Source organism: Tachysurus fulvidraco, chromosome 15, assembly GCF_022655615.1.
Source record: "Tachysurus fulvidraco isolate hzauxx_2018 chromosome 15, HZAU_PFXX_2.0, whole genome shotgun sequence".
In the NCBI taxonomy this organism is placed as follows: domain Eukaryota; kingdom Metazoa; phylum Chordata; class Actinopteri; order Siluriformes; family Bagridae; genus Tachysurus; species Tachysurus fulvidraco.
In genome coordinates this window covers 20,927,057-20,941,077 of record NC_062532.1, presented here as the reverse complement: position 1 = coordinate 20,941,077, position 14,021 = coordinate 20,927,057, and the positions used below count along the sequence as shown (strand labels likewise).

General features: G+C 43.5%; 1 protein-coding gene across 2 annotated transcripts in view; it reads left to right on the top strand.

The window, feature by feature from the left end:
- Nucleotides 1-2,313, top strand: part of LOC113657310 (periplakin) — a 33,622-nt gene extending 31,309 nt beyond the window's left edge. The window contains exon 23 of one of the 2 annotated variants that reach the window (XM_047800864.1): nt 1,545-2,313. In XM_047800864.1, the coding sequence (XP_047656820.1) occupies nt 1,545-2,195 (651 nt within the window). In that variant the 3' untranslated portion in view covers nt 2,196-2,313. The remainder of the gene's footprint in view (nt 1-1,544) is intronic. The other variant, XM_047800863.1, reaches the window with a different exon arrangement.
- Nucleotides 2,314-14,021: the final 11,708 nt, after the last annotated feature.

The following is a 14,021-nucleotide window of genomic DNA, read 5'->3' as shown; positions in this document are numbered from 1 at the left end:
ATAGCTAAATTATTCCTATGCAGAGACTAGGCAAGAACCCGGATTCCCTAAGAGAGAGGGAACATGTAACTATTGTGGAAGATCAGGGCACTGGGTAAAAGATTGTAGGAAAAAGCAGCAAGATAGCAGAAGAAATTTACAACCTAACCCCTCACCCACCCAGCCTGCTTATAACCGAGAGGTAGTCCATCCTCTTTCTAGTGAAACCATAGGACAGCTTGTTCAGGCCTGTACAAATGCAGTTTTAGGCCAAACAATAAAAGTAATTCAGTATCCACATCAAAGAATCAAGCTAAAATCACCTCCTCCTTTTGGGGAAATTGATTAACTACTCTCACAGCCCTCAACTAGGTTTTGGACCATGCCCCTGTCACTAACCCATCCTCTTGTGTGATGTCTGCAATGATTGATGTTCCTTTAGAGGATGAAGAAATGACTCATGATTGTGTTATGCTTACACACTCATCTTCAAATACTATTGCAGAGAGTCCACTAAATAATGCTGATTTTGAATTGTTTGTTGATGGTTCAGCTCAAGTCATTGGAGGGAATAGAAGAGCAGGAAAAGCAATGACCTCTGTATCTGATCTAGTAGCTTCCAGTCATCTCCCAGATTCCAAACCTAGCACTGCAGAATCTCAGGGTAAAGCTCTTGCAGACGTAGCTGCAAAAAAAGCATGTTCATAGGGTACAGTGCAAGTGGGTACTAGAATGACAACAACCAGTGTCAATATGCCTCCAGACTCTCTAACAGACCTCTACAAAGATGTTCCAAAGTATGAATCATGGAAATGGTTTGATATGGGAGCCATGGTTGATTTTACAGGCTACTGGACCAAAGGGGGAAAAATATATGGCACCAGAATCACTTCTGCCATATTTGTCTCAGCAGTTACTTAACTTAAGTCACATTAGTCCAGCGGCAATGATTTAACCTTTGTCAAATCACTGGTGTAATCCTGGAATTCGGCTTTTAGAGGTATAGCCACAGAGACAGCCAAACGCTGTGTTGTATGCCAACAGAATCAGGTCAAGTAGAGAGAACAAACAGGACGTATTTTATAGGCGAAGTGAAGAAAGTTGCCAGAATGCTACTATGTAAAGGAAAAAGTTGGACTCATGTCTCATACTGTAAAGTAGTTTCATCAGCTGCAGGCATAGGCTAGGACACACAGACCAGTAAGGAGCCCAGGGAGGAACCGAAGGCAGTAGGCCTCGGGGGTCAACCCGGTGGTTGAATTTTGCTCACGGTGTAAACTCTGAAATAAAAAAAGAGGATATACTTATCACAGGTCAGAGAGAAGATTGTGCAGCAAGAAGTGGTGAAAGTGGAAGAAGACTTAGTGCTGAAGTCTGAATGTGTGAACTTCACTCAGAACATCAACACTGAGGTGAAACAGAGGGAAATTCTGAAATATGAGTTGGCCAGGTTGCAGCGTCAGAAGGCTGATCTGGATCTCCAGCTGGAGGAGCTCGAACGTGAGCGCAGAGCCCGGCGGGAAGCCAAGCTTGAATTCAGAGGCTGAGAGCAGCCTCCACAGCAGGAGAAAGAGCATTCGATCTTAAGACTTCAGGTCGAAGAAGAGAGACACAAGCGTATGCTTCTGGAGAAAGAGTACAACCTTTTGGTGCAGCAACATCAAACGCTGGAGAAAATGGAGGTCTGGGAGAAAGTAGTTTGCACAGAGAAGGTCCAAGTTGAGGCAGACGCAGAAGCCCAGCTTGAGGTCGAGCGTCTGAAGAGGACCCTTGAAGAAGAAACAAAACGCAGACAAGAACTGGACATCCAACTCAGCACCTTCACCACCAAGCTAACCGAACTGGAGTTCACGAACACAAAGTCAACCAAAGAGCTTGACTACATCCGCGAAGAGAGCAGCAGACTTCTCCAGGAGAACCAGCGCTTGCAGAACGAGATCAGAAAACTCCAGTCTGAAATTCAGATCACCACAAAAGAAACCAGGCAAATCACAGAGTCCACCACAATGGACAGTAGCAGGAGCCTGGAAATTCGCCTAACGGCACTGCACAACGAGCTTCAAGACCTGAGACGCATCACGTCTGAGAAAGACAAAGAAATCGAAGGACTACAGAAGAGCTTGTCTGCTGTGAGGGTGAACCAGCTGCAGCAGTACCAGAACAAAGAAATCAGCATCCAGGAGTTTGGGCTCATGGTTTCTGCAAAGAGTTACTAATCCCATAAGAAATCTATCTGGTTTATGTTTGATCACTTTACTTGATGTGGAGCTATTGGGCTATGTTTCTGATTTAAGCACAAGTTAATTTTTTTTTCTTAGGCTTTCAGGGTTTGGCTTTCTTAATGCACTGTATATTTATTTGCATGTAACCGGGCTAATATATTATATAAAACTTCTTCTTCCTCTTCTTCTTCCTCTTGATGGGTAGATGTATTCTGATATAGCAGAGTGAACATTCTCTGACATCAGGATGCTCGGTTTCACACCTACCAGAAATATCTGTGCTGTTATTAACGATTAAAACACTACTGTCTGTCTGCACAGAGTGTCTGATGTTAAATAAAAATATATCTGGGAAACTACTGTATCTTTTTTTTCACTTGGTTTCGTGTGAATGGGGTTATTTTGATGTTCTGAGACTGGCGGTTGGTCGGACATCCCCTTTTTTATGTTCAGTGATGTACGATGCGTGCAAGAGTCCATTTATTCAGCATATATGTATACTGTATATACGGCTAACAAGGAAATAGAGACACCTGCTGTTACGGACTCTGATGCCGAATACTGTTTAGTAGATAAGAACAATTCACAAAAGTGCTAAATTAAATTCCTCTGACAACAGATTCACAGAACTGGAGCTCTTTAAACCCCCCAGGGACTTTATATCCACTTCTCATTTATACTGGTGACAGACTTCTTGCCTCCCACAAGGTGATTAAAAAAAGGTCATTCATTCATTCATTCATTCATTCATTCATTCATTCATTCATTCATTTTCTCCCATTTATCCGAACTACCTCGTGTCACGGAGAGCCTGTGCCTATCTCAGGCGTCATCGGGCATCAAGGCAGGATACACCTTGGACAGAGTGCCAACCCATCGCAGGGCACACACACTCTCATTCACTCACACACTCACAAACTACAGACAATTTTCCAGAGATGCCAATCAACCTACCATGCATGTCTTTGGACCGGGGAGGAAACCGGAGTACCTGGAGGAAACCCCCGAGGCACGGGTAGAACATGCAAACTCCACACACATATGGCGGAGGTGGGAATCGAACCCCCAACCCTGGAGGTGTGAGCATGCTAACCACTAAGCCACTGTGCCCCCTAGCCAATAGTTGTCATTTGTAATTTTTTTTAGCTATTATATCATCTTCATTAATTAGCACAATTATGCATTCTCATTTCCTCCTTTGCTTCTTCTCTGGAAACTTGCATTAAAAATAAGTAAATAAACAATAAAATAAAAGTAATCACCATGTTAGCAAAACGGTGCCCAGTTTGTGTGTTAGCGAGAGTCCTTTTGTTTTGATTTCTGATCGAGTTTTGTCTGATATTCCCCAGATTTTATTAAAACATGCACGGGCAGCTCCTCCTTTAATGAGCTTGTTATAAAACCATTATATTTCATGATAATTACTGTTTTACCGCTTTAACTGTGCTTTAAAGGCTGTGTTGGGTCGTTCTCCTCCCGTTCTGTGCTGAGGACATTTTGCGGTCGGTCGGTCTGGGGATTCAGTTTCATTCTGAGGTTAGTGATATCTGAGCCCAAAGTTAAACGCTGATCAGAGCCAGAGATGTCAACAAGCCTCATCATTTTTAATTAAGTGACATGGGCATGTGAGCGGAATTGTACTGCTTAACAGTTTCACAGTTTTGCTCTCAGTCCTACGGAGTCTCAACCTATCCCAAACACACACTCCTGCCTATGACTCATCCAACAACCAAAGCCATTCTATCAGCACAATCTGTGAGTTTTATCCTGCTCTGTTCACAGAACTATGCCAAAAAAATGTCTTAATTTCCCAAAGCACAATGAAAATAAAAGATTATATTCAAAGAGTGGTGGTTCGGACTCTGAGATCCTGAGAGATGCGGCAGGAAAGAGTTCAAACTATCGTCTGGAGATCTGACTGGCTGTGCTGTCTATGTGGGAGGGCTTTCTCTCACCTGTCAATCACAGCAATGTAAGCTGGTTGCTGGTGTCTGTGAAATCATGAATGAAGTGACTGGTTAGATTTTCCCTTTGAGTGTGCATACACTTGGCATCAATTAGATTCAGGTGTCATTGTCAGGGTGCAAGGGGGAATGGACCCAAAAATGCAGAACACATACGACTTCCACAAAAATAGGTTTAATAAGGGGAATGTATATAATATCAGGGAATAATCCAACACAGAAATAAACAGTTGCAGAAAAAACAGGCCAAGCAAAATGTTCCATGATAAGACTATGATAAGAATCCACAAACAAAATCAAGAAGAGCAAGTCCAGGAAAAATTCTTGAATAAAACAAATGAATAATCCAACAAGGCCCTTAAGTCCACAGAAGGAAAAACAAAAAAAAATAGGACTGATCCACAAACGAAATAAGCATAAATACAAAAAGAGTCTCTGGCCAACAAAGGCAAAAATGAGTAATCCAAAAAAAATAATAAAAGGGAAAATCCACGATTTGACACACACCCGGCCGAAATCCAACACGGGAAATGAAAGTGAAACTTACAGACCGAAAAAGGCATACACGAGTGGTAACGCGATGAGACAATCTGGCAAGAAGTGTTTGCAGACCGCGTGCTTATATAGTGTGGCAGATTATAAAATGGTATAACCTGGAAGTGCCACAGCCAAGATGGCTGCCATCCCGGAAGTTGCCGTTTAACATCCGACTGTTCAGGAAGAATATGACAGTACCCTACCTCATACGGGCGTCTCATGACGACCGACCAGGCTGGTCGGGATGCAATCTGTGGAACTCGGCGATGAGGTCAGGATCAAGGATGTGATGAGCCGGTACCCAAGAACGCTCCTCGGGGCCATAGCCCTCCCAATCAACCAGGTACTGTATTCCTCTCCCACGATGCCTGGAGCGTAGGAGGCGACGGACACTGAATGCGTATCTTGGCGATGGGGAATGGTCCGACAAAGCGAGGAGTGAGCTTGCGACAAGACCCCTTGATAGGAAGGTCCTTGGTGCATAGCCATATCCTTTGGCCGACACGGTACTTAGGTGCCGGACGCCGGTTGCTGTTAGCCCACCGGGCATAGTTCTGTGAGGACTTAAGAAGCACCTCACGAGCTCTTCTCCAGGTGTGACGGCAACGTTTGGCTAGGGCAAGAGCAGAGGGGACAGAAGCCTCGAATTCTTGGGATGTAAAAAGAGGTGGTTGGTATCCATAAGCAGCTTGGAATGGAGACATGCCTGTGGCTGAGGAGGGCAAGGAGTTGTGGGCGTACTCCACCCATATTATACACCCAACTTGGTGGACCAGGCCTCAGGTTGCTCAGCACATAAGATGCAAAGACCTGCCTCCAAATCTTGATTACAACGCTCAACCTGACCAGTGGTCTGGGGGTGGAATCCAGATGACAGGCTGAGTGAGGCCCCCAGTAGTCGACAGAACTCTCTCCAGAATCCTGATGTGAACTGATGTCCTCGATCAGAAACAATGTCCCTAGGCAAGCCATGCAGTCGAAAGACGTGCTGGAGGAGGAGCAGAGCAGTCTCCTTGGCAAAAGGGAGCTTGGGCAATGATATAAAGTGCACCACCTTCGAGAACGATCCATTACAGAGAGGATGGTGGTCTGGCCGGCCGAGGGAGGTAATCCAGTAATAAAATCCATGGCAATGTGAGACCACGGTCAACGAGGGACAGGAAGAGGACGAAGGAACCCAGCAGGTGGAGTATGAGAGCTCTTATGTTGAGCACAGGTGGTACATGCCCCCACAAACTGGCGAACGTCCCGGCGGAGGGTGGGCCACCAGAAATGCTGTTGAACGGTTGCCAAGGTGTGGGACACACCGAGGTGACAGAACAAAGGCGAGCAATGACACCCCTGGAGAACCTGGGAGCGTAGACTATTGGGGACAAAAAGTCTGTTTGCAGAACAATTGCTGGCCTGACAGACCTTCCTCTCGATATCCAGTTGAAGAATCCGGACGGTCACTGAAGTGGGAAGGACACTTTCGGTGCTACAATCCTCCTCTTCTGGGGAGTATAAGCTTGAAAGGGCATCAGGTTTACCGTTCTTGGAACCTGGACGATAAGACAGGGTGAAGTTAAACCGGCCAAAGAAGAGACCCCAGCGAGCTTGGTGCGCGTTTAGACGATTGGCCGTTCTGAGATATTCCAAGTTGCAGTGGTCGGTCCAAACAATGAAAGGTTGATTCGCCCCCTCCAACCAGTGACGCCACTCCTCAAGGGCGAGTTTAACAGCCAGAAGCTCCCGGTCCCAAATGGCATAGTTCCGTTCTGCTGGGGTGAGACGGCGAGAGAAGAAGGCACAGGGGTGGACCCGATTGTCCTTGGATGACCTCTGAGAGAGAACGGCTCCTACTCCCTGATTAGATACATCAACTTCAACGATAAACTGGAGGGCTGGATCAGGTAGAGTCAATATGGGGGCAGAGGTGAAGAGCTCCTTGAGCCTATTAAAGGCCAGCTCGGCCTCCGAGTTCCAGGTGAAGGTCTGAAGAGTGGAGGTGAGCCGATGGAGGGGGGCGGCACCCGCACTGAAGCCCCGTATAAATCGCCAATAAAAGTTGGCAAACCCTAAGAACCTTTGAAGCTCCTTGCGTGACCTAGGGCTCGGCCAATCCTTGACTGCCGTAATACGAACAGGATCCATCTGGATGCTGCCTACTGAGAGAACAAACCCCAGGAAGGTGGTCTGTTTGACATGAAACTCGCATTTCTCAGCCTTTACAAACAAATGATTCTCCAGCAAGCGTTGCAACACAGCCCGGACATGCACTTGATGTTCCTCCAGAGAACGGGAAAAGATGAGTATATCGTCGAGATAGACAAAGACGTACTGGTTCGGCATCTCCCGTAGCACGTCGTTTACCAGCGCCTGAAACACCGCCGGGGCATTAGTGAGGCCGAACGGCATGACGAGATATTCATAGTGACCAGTGGGAGTGTTAAAGGCAGTCTTCCATTCATCACCCTCCCTGATGCGCACCAGATGATAGGCGTTCCGGAGATCGAGTTTGGAAAAGATAGTGGCCCCCTGGAGCAGTTCAAAAGCAGAAGACATAAGAGGCAGTGGGTATCGGTTCTTAATTGTTATGGCGTTAAGTGCCCGATAGTCAATGCAGGGTCGTAGTGAACCATCCTTCTTACCGACAAAGAAGAACCCGGCTCCAGCCGGGGAGGAGGACGGACGAATAAGACCAGCAGCCAGTGATTCCTGAATGTATGTTGTCATGGCCTCCCTTTCTGGCCCAGTGAGGCTGAATAGATGACCACAAGGAGGAGAAGTCCCGGGAAGGAGATCAATGGCGCAATCGAATGGTCGGTGGGGGGGGGGGGGTAAGGAGGAGGCCTGTGCTTTACTGAAAACCCTCTTGAAGTCATGGTAAACAGGCAGCACTGAACTGAGGTTCGGAGAATCATTGGGGTCAGAGGAGGAACTGGGTGCAGGAGGCTGGAGACAGTGAGATTGATAATGGGTACCCCACTTAAGGACACACCCACTGCTCCAGTCCAGATGAGTATTGTGTTGGCAAAGCCACGGGAAGCCCAACATGACAGGTGTCTGAGGGGAAGCAATGACCAGAAATGACAGCCTCTCATGATGATGCTCTGCTATGGTGACTTGGAGCAGCTTGGTGCGATGAGTGGCCTGATGGAGGATATGACCATCCAGGGCACGAACGAAGAGTGAACAAGGCAAACTTTCAGTCTCAATACCCAGTTGATGTACCAGTTCACGGTCCATGAATTGAGAATCAGCTCCTGAATCTAAAAAGGCCGCCAAGTCGTGGGTCTGGCTGTCGAGCGTGATCCGAAGCTTTAGAAGAGGCTCAGAGGGGACTGAATGCTGTTGGCTCACCACTGCCCCCTTGCTCAATGGCGAGCCCAACCTTTTGCCAGGCAAGAGAAGGCCATATGCCCAGCCTGTCCACAGTATAGGCATAGTCCGTTGACCATGCGCCTCTCCTTCTCACTGGCTGGAATGTGCCACCGACCAATTTCCATGGCAGAGGATGAGGGTTGTGGGGAATTTGGCAGAGAAGAAAAGCTGGTACGAGGGGTAGTTTTCCAGACGTGCTGATGAGTTCTCTCAGCCCTTCGCTCCTGCATTCTTTGGTTGACTTGAGTGGCTAGAGAAATGAGATCATCCAGTCCATGGGGTAGCTCCCGGCCAGCGAGTTCGTCCTTAAGCTGTGCAGTCTCAAACAGTGTCCGGGCCGCATCTTGCTGAGGGAGGTGGTGTCAAAAACCCTCCGTAATTCAGAGGAGAGAGCTTCGACTGAGGAGCAGATGGGTGACTGCCGTTCCCATTCTGCAGTGGCCCACAACTTTGCCTTGCCAGACAGAAGGGAGATAATGTAGGCCACTCTGGAGCGCTCTGAGGGAAAAGAGGAGGGTTGGAGCTCAAAGACGACCGCACATTGCATGAGGAAGGCTCGGCACAATCCTGGTTCACCATTGAAGCATTCAGGAGGTAGCAGATGTGGCTCTCGAACTGGGGGCATGACTGGAGGAGTTTCGGGCGGAGTGGGGGCTGAGGCAGCAGGACTGGAGAGAGAGCCAGGCAAGAGAAGGCCATATGCCCAGCCTGTCCACAGTATAGGCATAGTCCGTTGACCATGCGCCTCTCCTTCTCACTGGCTGGAATGTGCCACCGACCAATTTCCATGGGTATGGCAGAGGATGAGGGTTGTGGGGAATTTGGCAGAGAAGAAAAGCTGGTATGAGGGGTAGTTTTCCAGACGTGCTGATGAGTTCTCTCAGCCCTTCGCTCCTGCATTCTTTGGTTGACTTGAGTGGCTAGAGAAATGAGATCATCCAGTCCATGGGGTAGCTCCCGGCCAGCGAGTTCGTCCTTAAGCTGTGCAGTCTCAAACACTGTCCGGGCCGCATCTTGCTGAGGGAGGTGGTGTCAAAAACCCTCCGTAATTCAGAGGAGAGAGCTTCGACTGAGGAGCAGATGGGTGACTGCCGTTCCCATTCTGCAGTGGCCCACAACTTTGCCTTGCCAGACAGGAGGGAGATAATGTAGGCCACTCTGGAGCGTTCTGAGGGAAAAGAGGAGTGTTGGAGCTCAAAGACGACCGCACATTGCATGAGGAAGGCTCGGCACAATCCTGGTTCACCATTGAAGCATTCAGGAGGTAGCAGATGTGGCTCTCGAACTGGGGGCATGACTGGAGGAGTTTCGGGCGGAGTGGGGGCTGAGGCAGCAAGACTGGAGAGAGAGCCAACACGTCGTATGAGTTTGTGAGTGGCTTTGGTGAAATCCTGTAACTGTGATAGGTTCGAGAGAATAGTGGGCAAGTCTGGTGCTTCTGCTGAGTCCATGGTTGGCCAAATTGTACTGTCAGGGTGCAGGGGGGAATGGATCCAAAAATTCAGAACACATACGACTTCCACAAAAATAGGTTTAGTAAGGGGAATGTATATAATATCAGGGAATAATCCAACACAGAAATAAACAGTCGCAGAAAAAACAGGCCAAGCTAAATGTTCCAACAAGAGACTATGATAAGAATCCACAAACAAAATCAAGAAGAGCGAGTCCAGGAAAAATTCTTGAAGAAAACAAATGAATAATCCAACAAGGCCCTTAAGTCCACAGAAGGAAAAACAAAAAATAAATCCCACCAAAAAGTCAGAAAAATAGGACTGATCCACAAACGAAATAAGCATAAATACAAAAAGGGTCTCTGGCCGACAAAGGCAAAAATGAGTAATCCAAAAAAAAATAACAAAAGGGAAAATCCACGATTTAACACACACCCGGCTGAAATCCAACACGGGAAATGAAAGTGAAACTTACAGACCGAAAAAGGCATACACGAGTGGTAACGCGATGATACAATCTGGCAAGGAGTGTTTGCAGACCGCGTGCTTATATAGTGTGGCGGATTATAAAATGGTATAACCCGGAAGTGCCACAGCCAAGATGGCTGCCGCCCCGGAAGTGGCCGTTTAACATCCGACTGAGCAGGAAGAATATGACAGTCATGGAGAAAGAAACACACACTATCCTTCACACTTTTTCTGTATGTACCTTTCATGTGTCCAGGGAAATCTGGGTGATGGCTGTGAATTAGTAGGTGAACAAACTGAGGAGAAAAATGGGAAAAAGCCTCATCGTTATTTAGCTATTTTTTTCTTATCAGGGTTGAAGAGAGAATTCTACTCACAGGGCTCATTCACATCATTTATTCTAGACAATCCATGCACTGGGATGTTTTTGGAAGGCAGGAGGAATCCGGAGAACCTGGAGGAAATCCAAACAGGTCAGATGGTTAACATGTACAACTCCACACCAATGTATGTTCAGTTTACAATCAAACTGGAAGCTGTGCTTAATAGTAAGGAAGGAGCCCAGAGTATGAGAAGGAACTTGGTCCCCAAACTTCAACCTAAGTAATAAACCATGCACTATGTAGCCAAAGGTTTGTGGACAGAAGACTATGGCACCTACTATATATATGTGATGGAAGCATTCACTTGTATCACACTTGTATCTTTGTCAGTAGAAGCCTTACAATTTTCCCTTCACTGGAACTAATGGGCTGAAACCTGTTCCATCGTGACACAAAGAGGTGGTTTGCGTAGGCTGGAGTGGAGGAACTCGAGTGTCCTCCACCAGGGCCGTGCACAGGTGGGTGGCCAGTTTTTATATGATCTACGATACATGATCCTTCCACCAAATTTAGGAATTTTCATCATTATTGAAATTGCTATCAGGTTATGATCACTGCATCCTACCCCCACAGAAACAGCTTGTGAACATAAATCAGGAACATTAGTAAAAATATGATCTATGCATGTTGATTTAGATGTATTATCCATAGAAATTCTTGTGGGTTGTGTCACCACTTGTTTGAGATTACAATATTAAAATCCCCAAGCAGAAAGATATCTTTATTTTGATCTGAAACCATGTCCATATTTTCACATATTTTTTGTACATACTCTACATTTGAGTTTGGAGGTCTATAACAGCAACCAACCAAAAATGGCTTGAATGGAAGGTTAATCTGTAACCATATTATTTCAATATCTTTGCACATTAAATCTGATTTAATTGTAGCAACAATATTCTCCTTTATATAAAACGCAACTCCCCCACCATTTTGATTTCTATCTCTTCTATATAATTTGTACTTATCAACAGTAAGCTGTGAGTTCTCAAAACTGTCGTCTAGATGTGTTTCAGATAAAGCTAAAACATGAATATTTTCTGTTGAGATTCTTGCGATTTCATGAATCTTGTTTCTAAGACTGCATATGTTTAAATGAGCTAAAAGTAATCCTTTCTTTGACAAGTTTACAAATAAAGATGACATGTTTACATTACTATTATGGAAATCATATTCATTAACTTTACTGTAATACACTGTACTGTCACCAAACTCAGATCACACATCACTGATGTCCTAATACATATACTAAAACACTTGTTTGGGAGAAATGTCTTTTTGTTGTTTTTTATGATTTTTCATAATATAAAAAATCAATAAATTGACTATTATGGAAATTATATTTAATAACTTTACTGTAATACACTGTACTGTCACCAAACTCAGATCACACATCACTGATGTCCTAATACATATACAAAAACATTTATTTTAGGGGAATGTCTTTTTGTTGATTTTTTATGATTTTTCATCATTTTAAAAAATCAATACTTTTTTTCAATACTATACCATTGAGCATCAGCCAAATTAGACACTTACAGGTAAGTGTAAACTGGCTGACAGTAAAGGATTCTGAATATGCTAGCATTTGATAACAAGAAATATAGTCATTAAATTATTTGAATGTAAGAGTAATATTACAAGAACATAAATTTAATTATCACTAAAGCCCAACAATTGTATTTAAAATAATTAGGTAAAAGGTTTGTTATTCATTCTCTATATTAAGATGAAACTGCCTCAGAATCAACTCATCAGAGTACAAGTGTAGGTCTTGGAACTGAGCCAGAGACAGAAAAAGTTCAGAATGTGAAAGAAAGGCAATACAATGAGACAGAGAGGGAAGAGACAGACGCAGAACAGGAAGAAATGGAGAGTGAGGCAGCCACAGCCATGTACACAAGGGAGAAAAAGCCAGAAGACTTTGAGTTTTTGCTTCACTTACAAAATCCATCAGATCCTGCTCATGTAAAGAAATACAATATAACATACAATGTGGCCTTCACAAAATATTCTTCTCTGATCTTCTGCTTATGGCCATTGAAAATAGACATCCCAATCATAAAAGATGAGGTTAAGATCTTTCAGGACATGGTAGCAAAGAGAAAGGTTTTGCTGTAAAAGGGAAATGTAAATATAAAAATGTAAAACAGCAAATCGTTTCTGTTGTCATCAGCAATGTGTAATTGTGAATCATAAAAAAATTGGTTATCAAGATCTTTAAGGACATGGTACCAAATAAAGTGTTGCTGTAAATGGAACAGGTAAATATAAAAATGTAAAACAGCAAATAGTTTCTGTTGTTATCAGCAATGTGTAATTGTTGTTATGTTCCATCAAAACATCTACAATAAAGTCTAAAATGTATTTGAGCGAGTGCTATCTTCTCTTTTAATTGTACATTTTGTAATAACTGGATAATTTGTGTTAACAAGCAACCATCCCTTTACTGCCCCTTTTTTTGGTTTAGGCCACTGCCCCTCAAAATGTCTGTGCATGGCCCTGTCCTCCACACTCCTTACACATTCCAGTGAAATCAACTGGTTAGCTTTCCAGTGAATTTATTTTTTTTTTTGAGCTCAACACGTTTCTTCATTATAACATTTTACCACGAATCAGCGCCTGACAGATGAAGACACAATAATGACACCTGCATGCATTCTTCACACAGGTTAGACAGGTTACATTAATCTGCTCCATCAGGGGACTGGAACCAGAACACAAAGTTAATACTGTACTGTGGAGAGAAAAAAAAAAGTTTATTATTAGATATTTTTTCTATTATTCCAGTCAGGAAACAGAATGAATGTTTTTAACTTGATGGTTTGAAGGAACAAGTCTAAGACTCCAAGTACACAGGCTATGATTTGGAGTTTCTCTCTGAGCCGTCAGCTGTTTCCAAATCATTATACGTTCTCGATCGTGCACAACAGTAACATTTCACCTGAACACAAGCCCCTTACTTCATTACCGAACATGTCATTGTTTATTATGTATTCACAACAGTATTGTAACTAACAGTGTTTGTCTGCTTCACAGCATTAATATTTAATGCATATTCACAATGACCATGTACAGGTTATACAATAATGAACACACAAATTGAAGGTGCAAAATGTAGACCATTACCTAGAACATCAAACATTATTGGCTATAAAACATTTAGATGCATTTGTGCTTAAATATGTTCGAAAATTTGTTTTCCGTCACCATTTAATCTTTTGGTTTTGACTAAAATTTAGCATTGGTGCTAATAATAATAATAAATAAAATAATAATAATAACAAGAATAATACCAACAATAATAAGAAGAATAAATAAATAAAATAATAATAATAATAATAATAATAATAATAATAATATATTGTGATGTTTCTTTTTTAAGAAAAACATTTTAATCATATTTTGTACTTTTATGTTTTGTTGTTTTTTGTTTGTTTCTTTGTATTTTTTTGCTCTGCAGTCTGAACGTCATAGACTTGGGTATTTTGATTTAGGTTCTTTTCCATTCTGATTATTTATTTACTTATTTATTGCTGTTTTTGGCTCATTTGGAATTTTGTTCATGGTGTAAAAAAATAAAAAAATAAATACATAAATAAATAAAAATAATAATTCGAATTGTTTTTCATTCTCTAATTTTATTATATA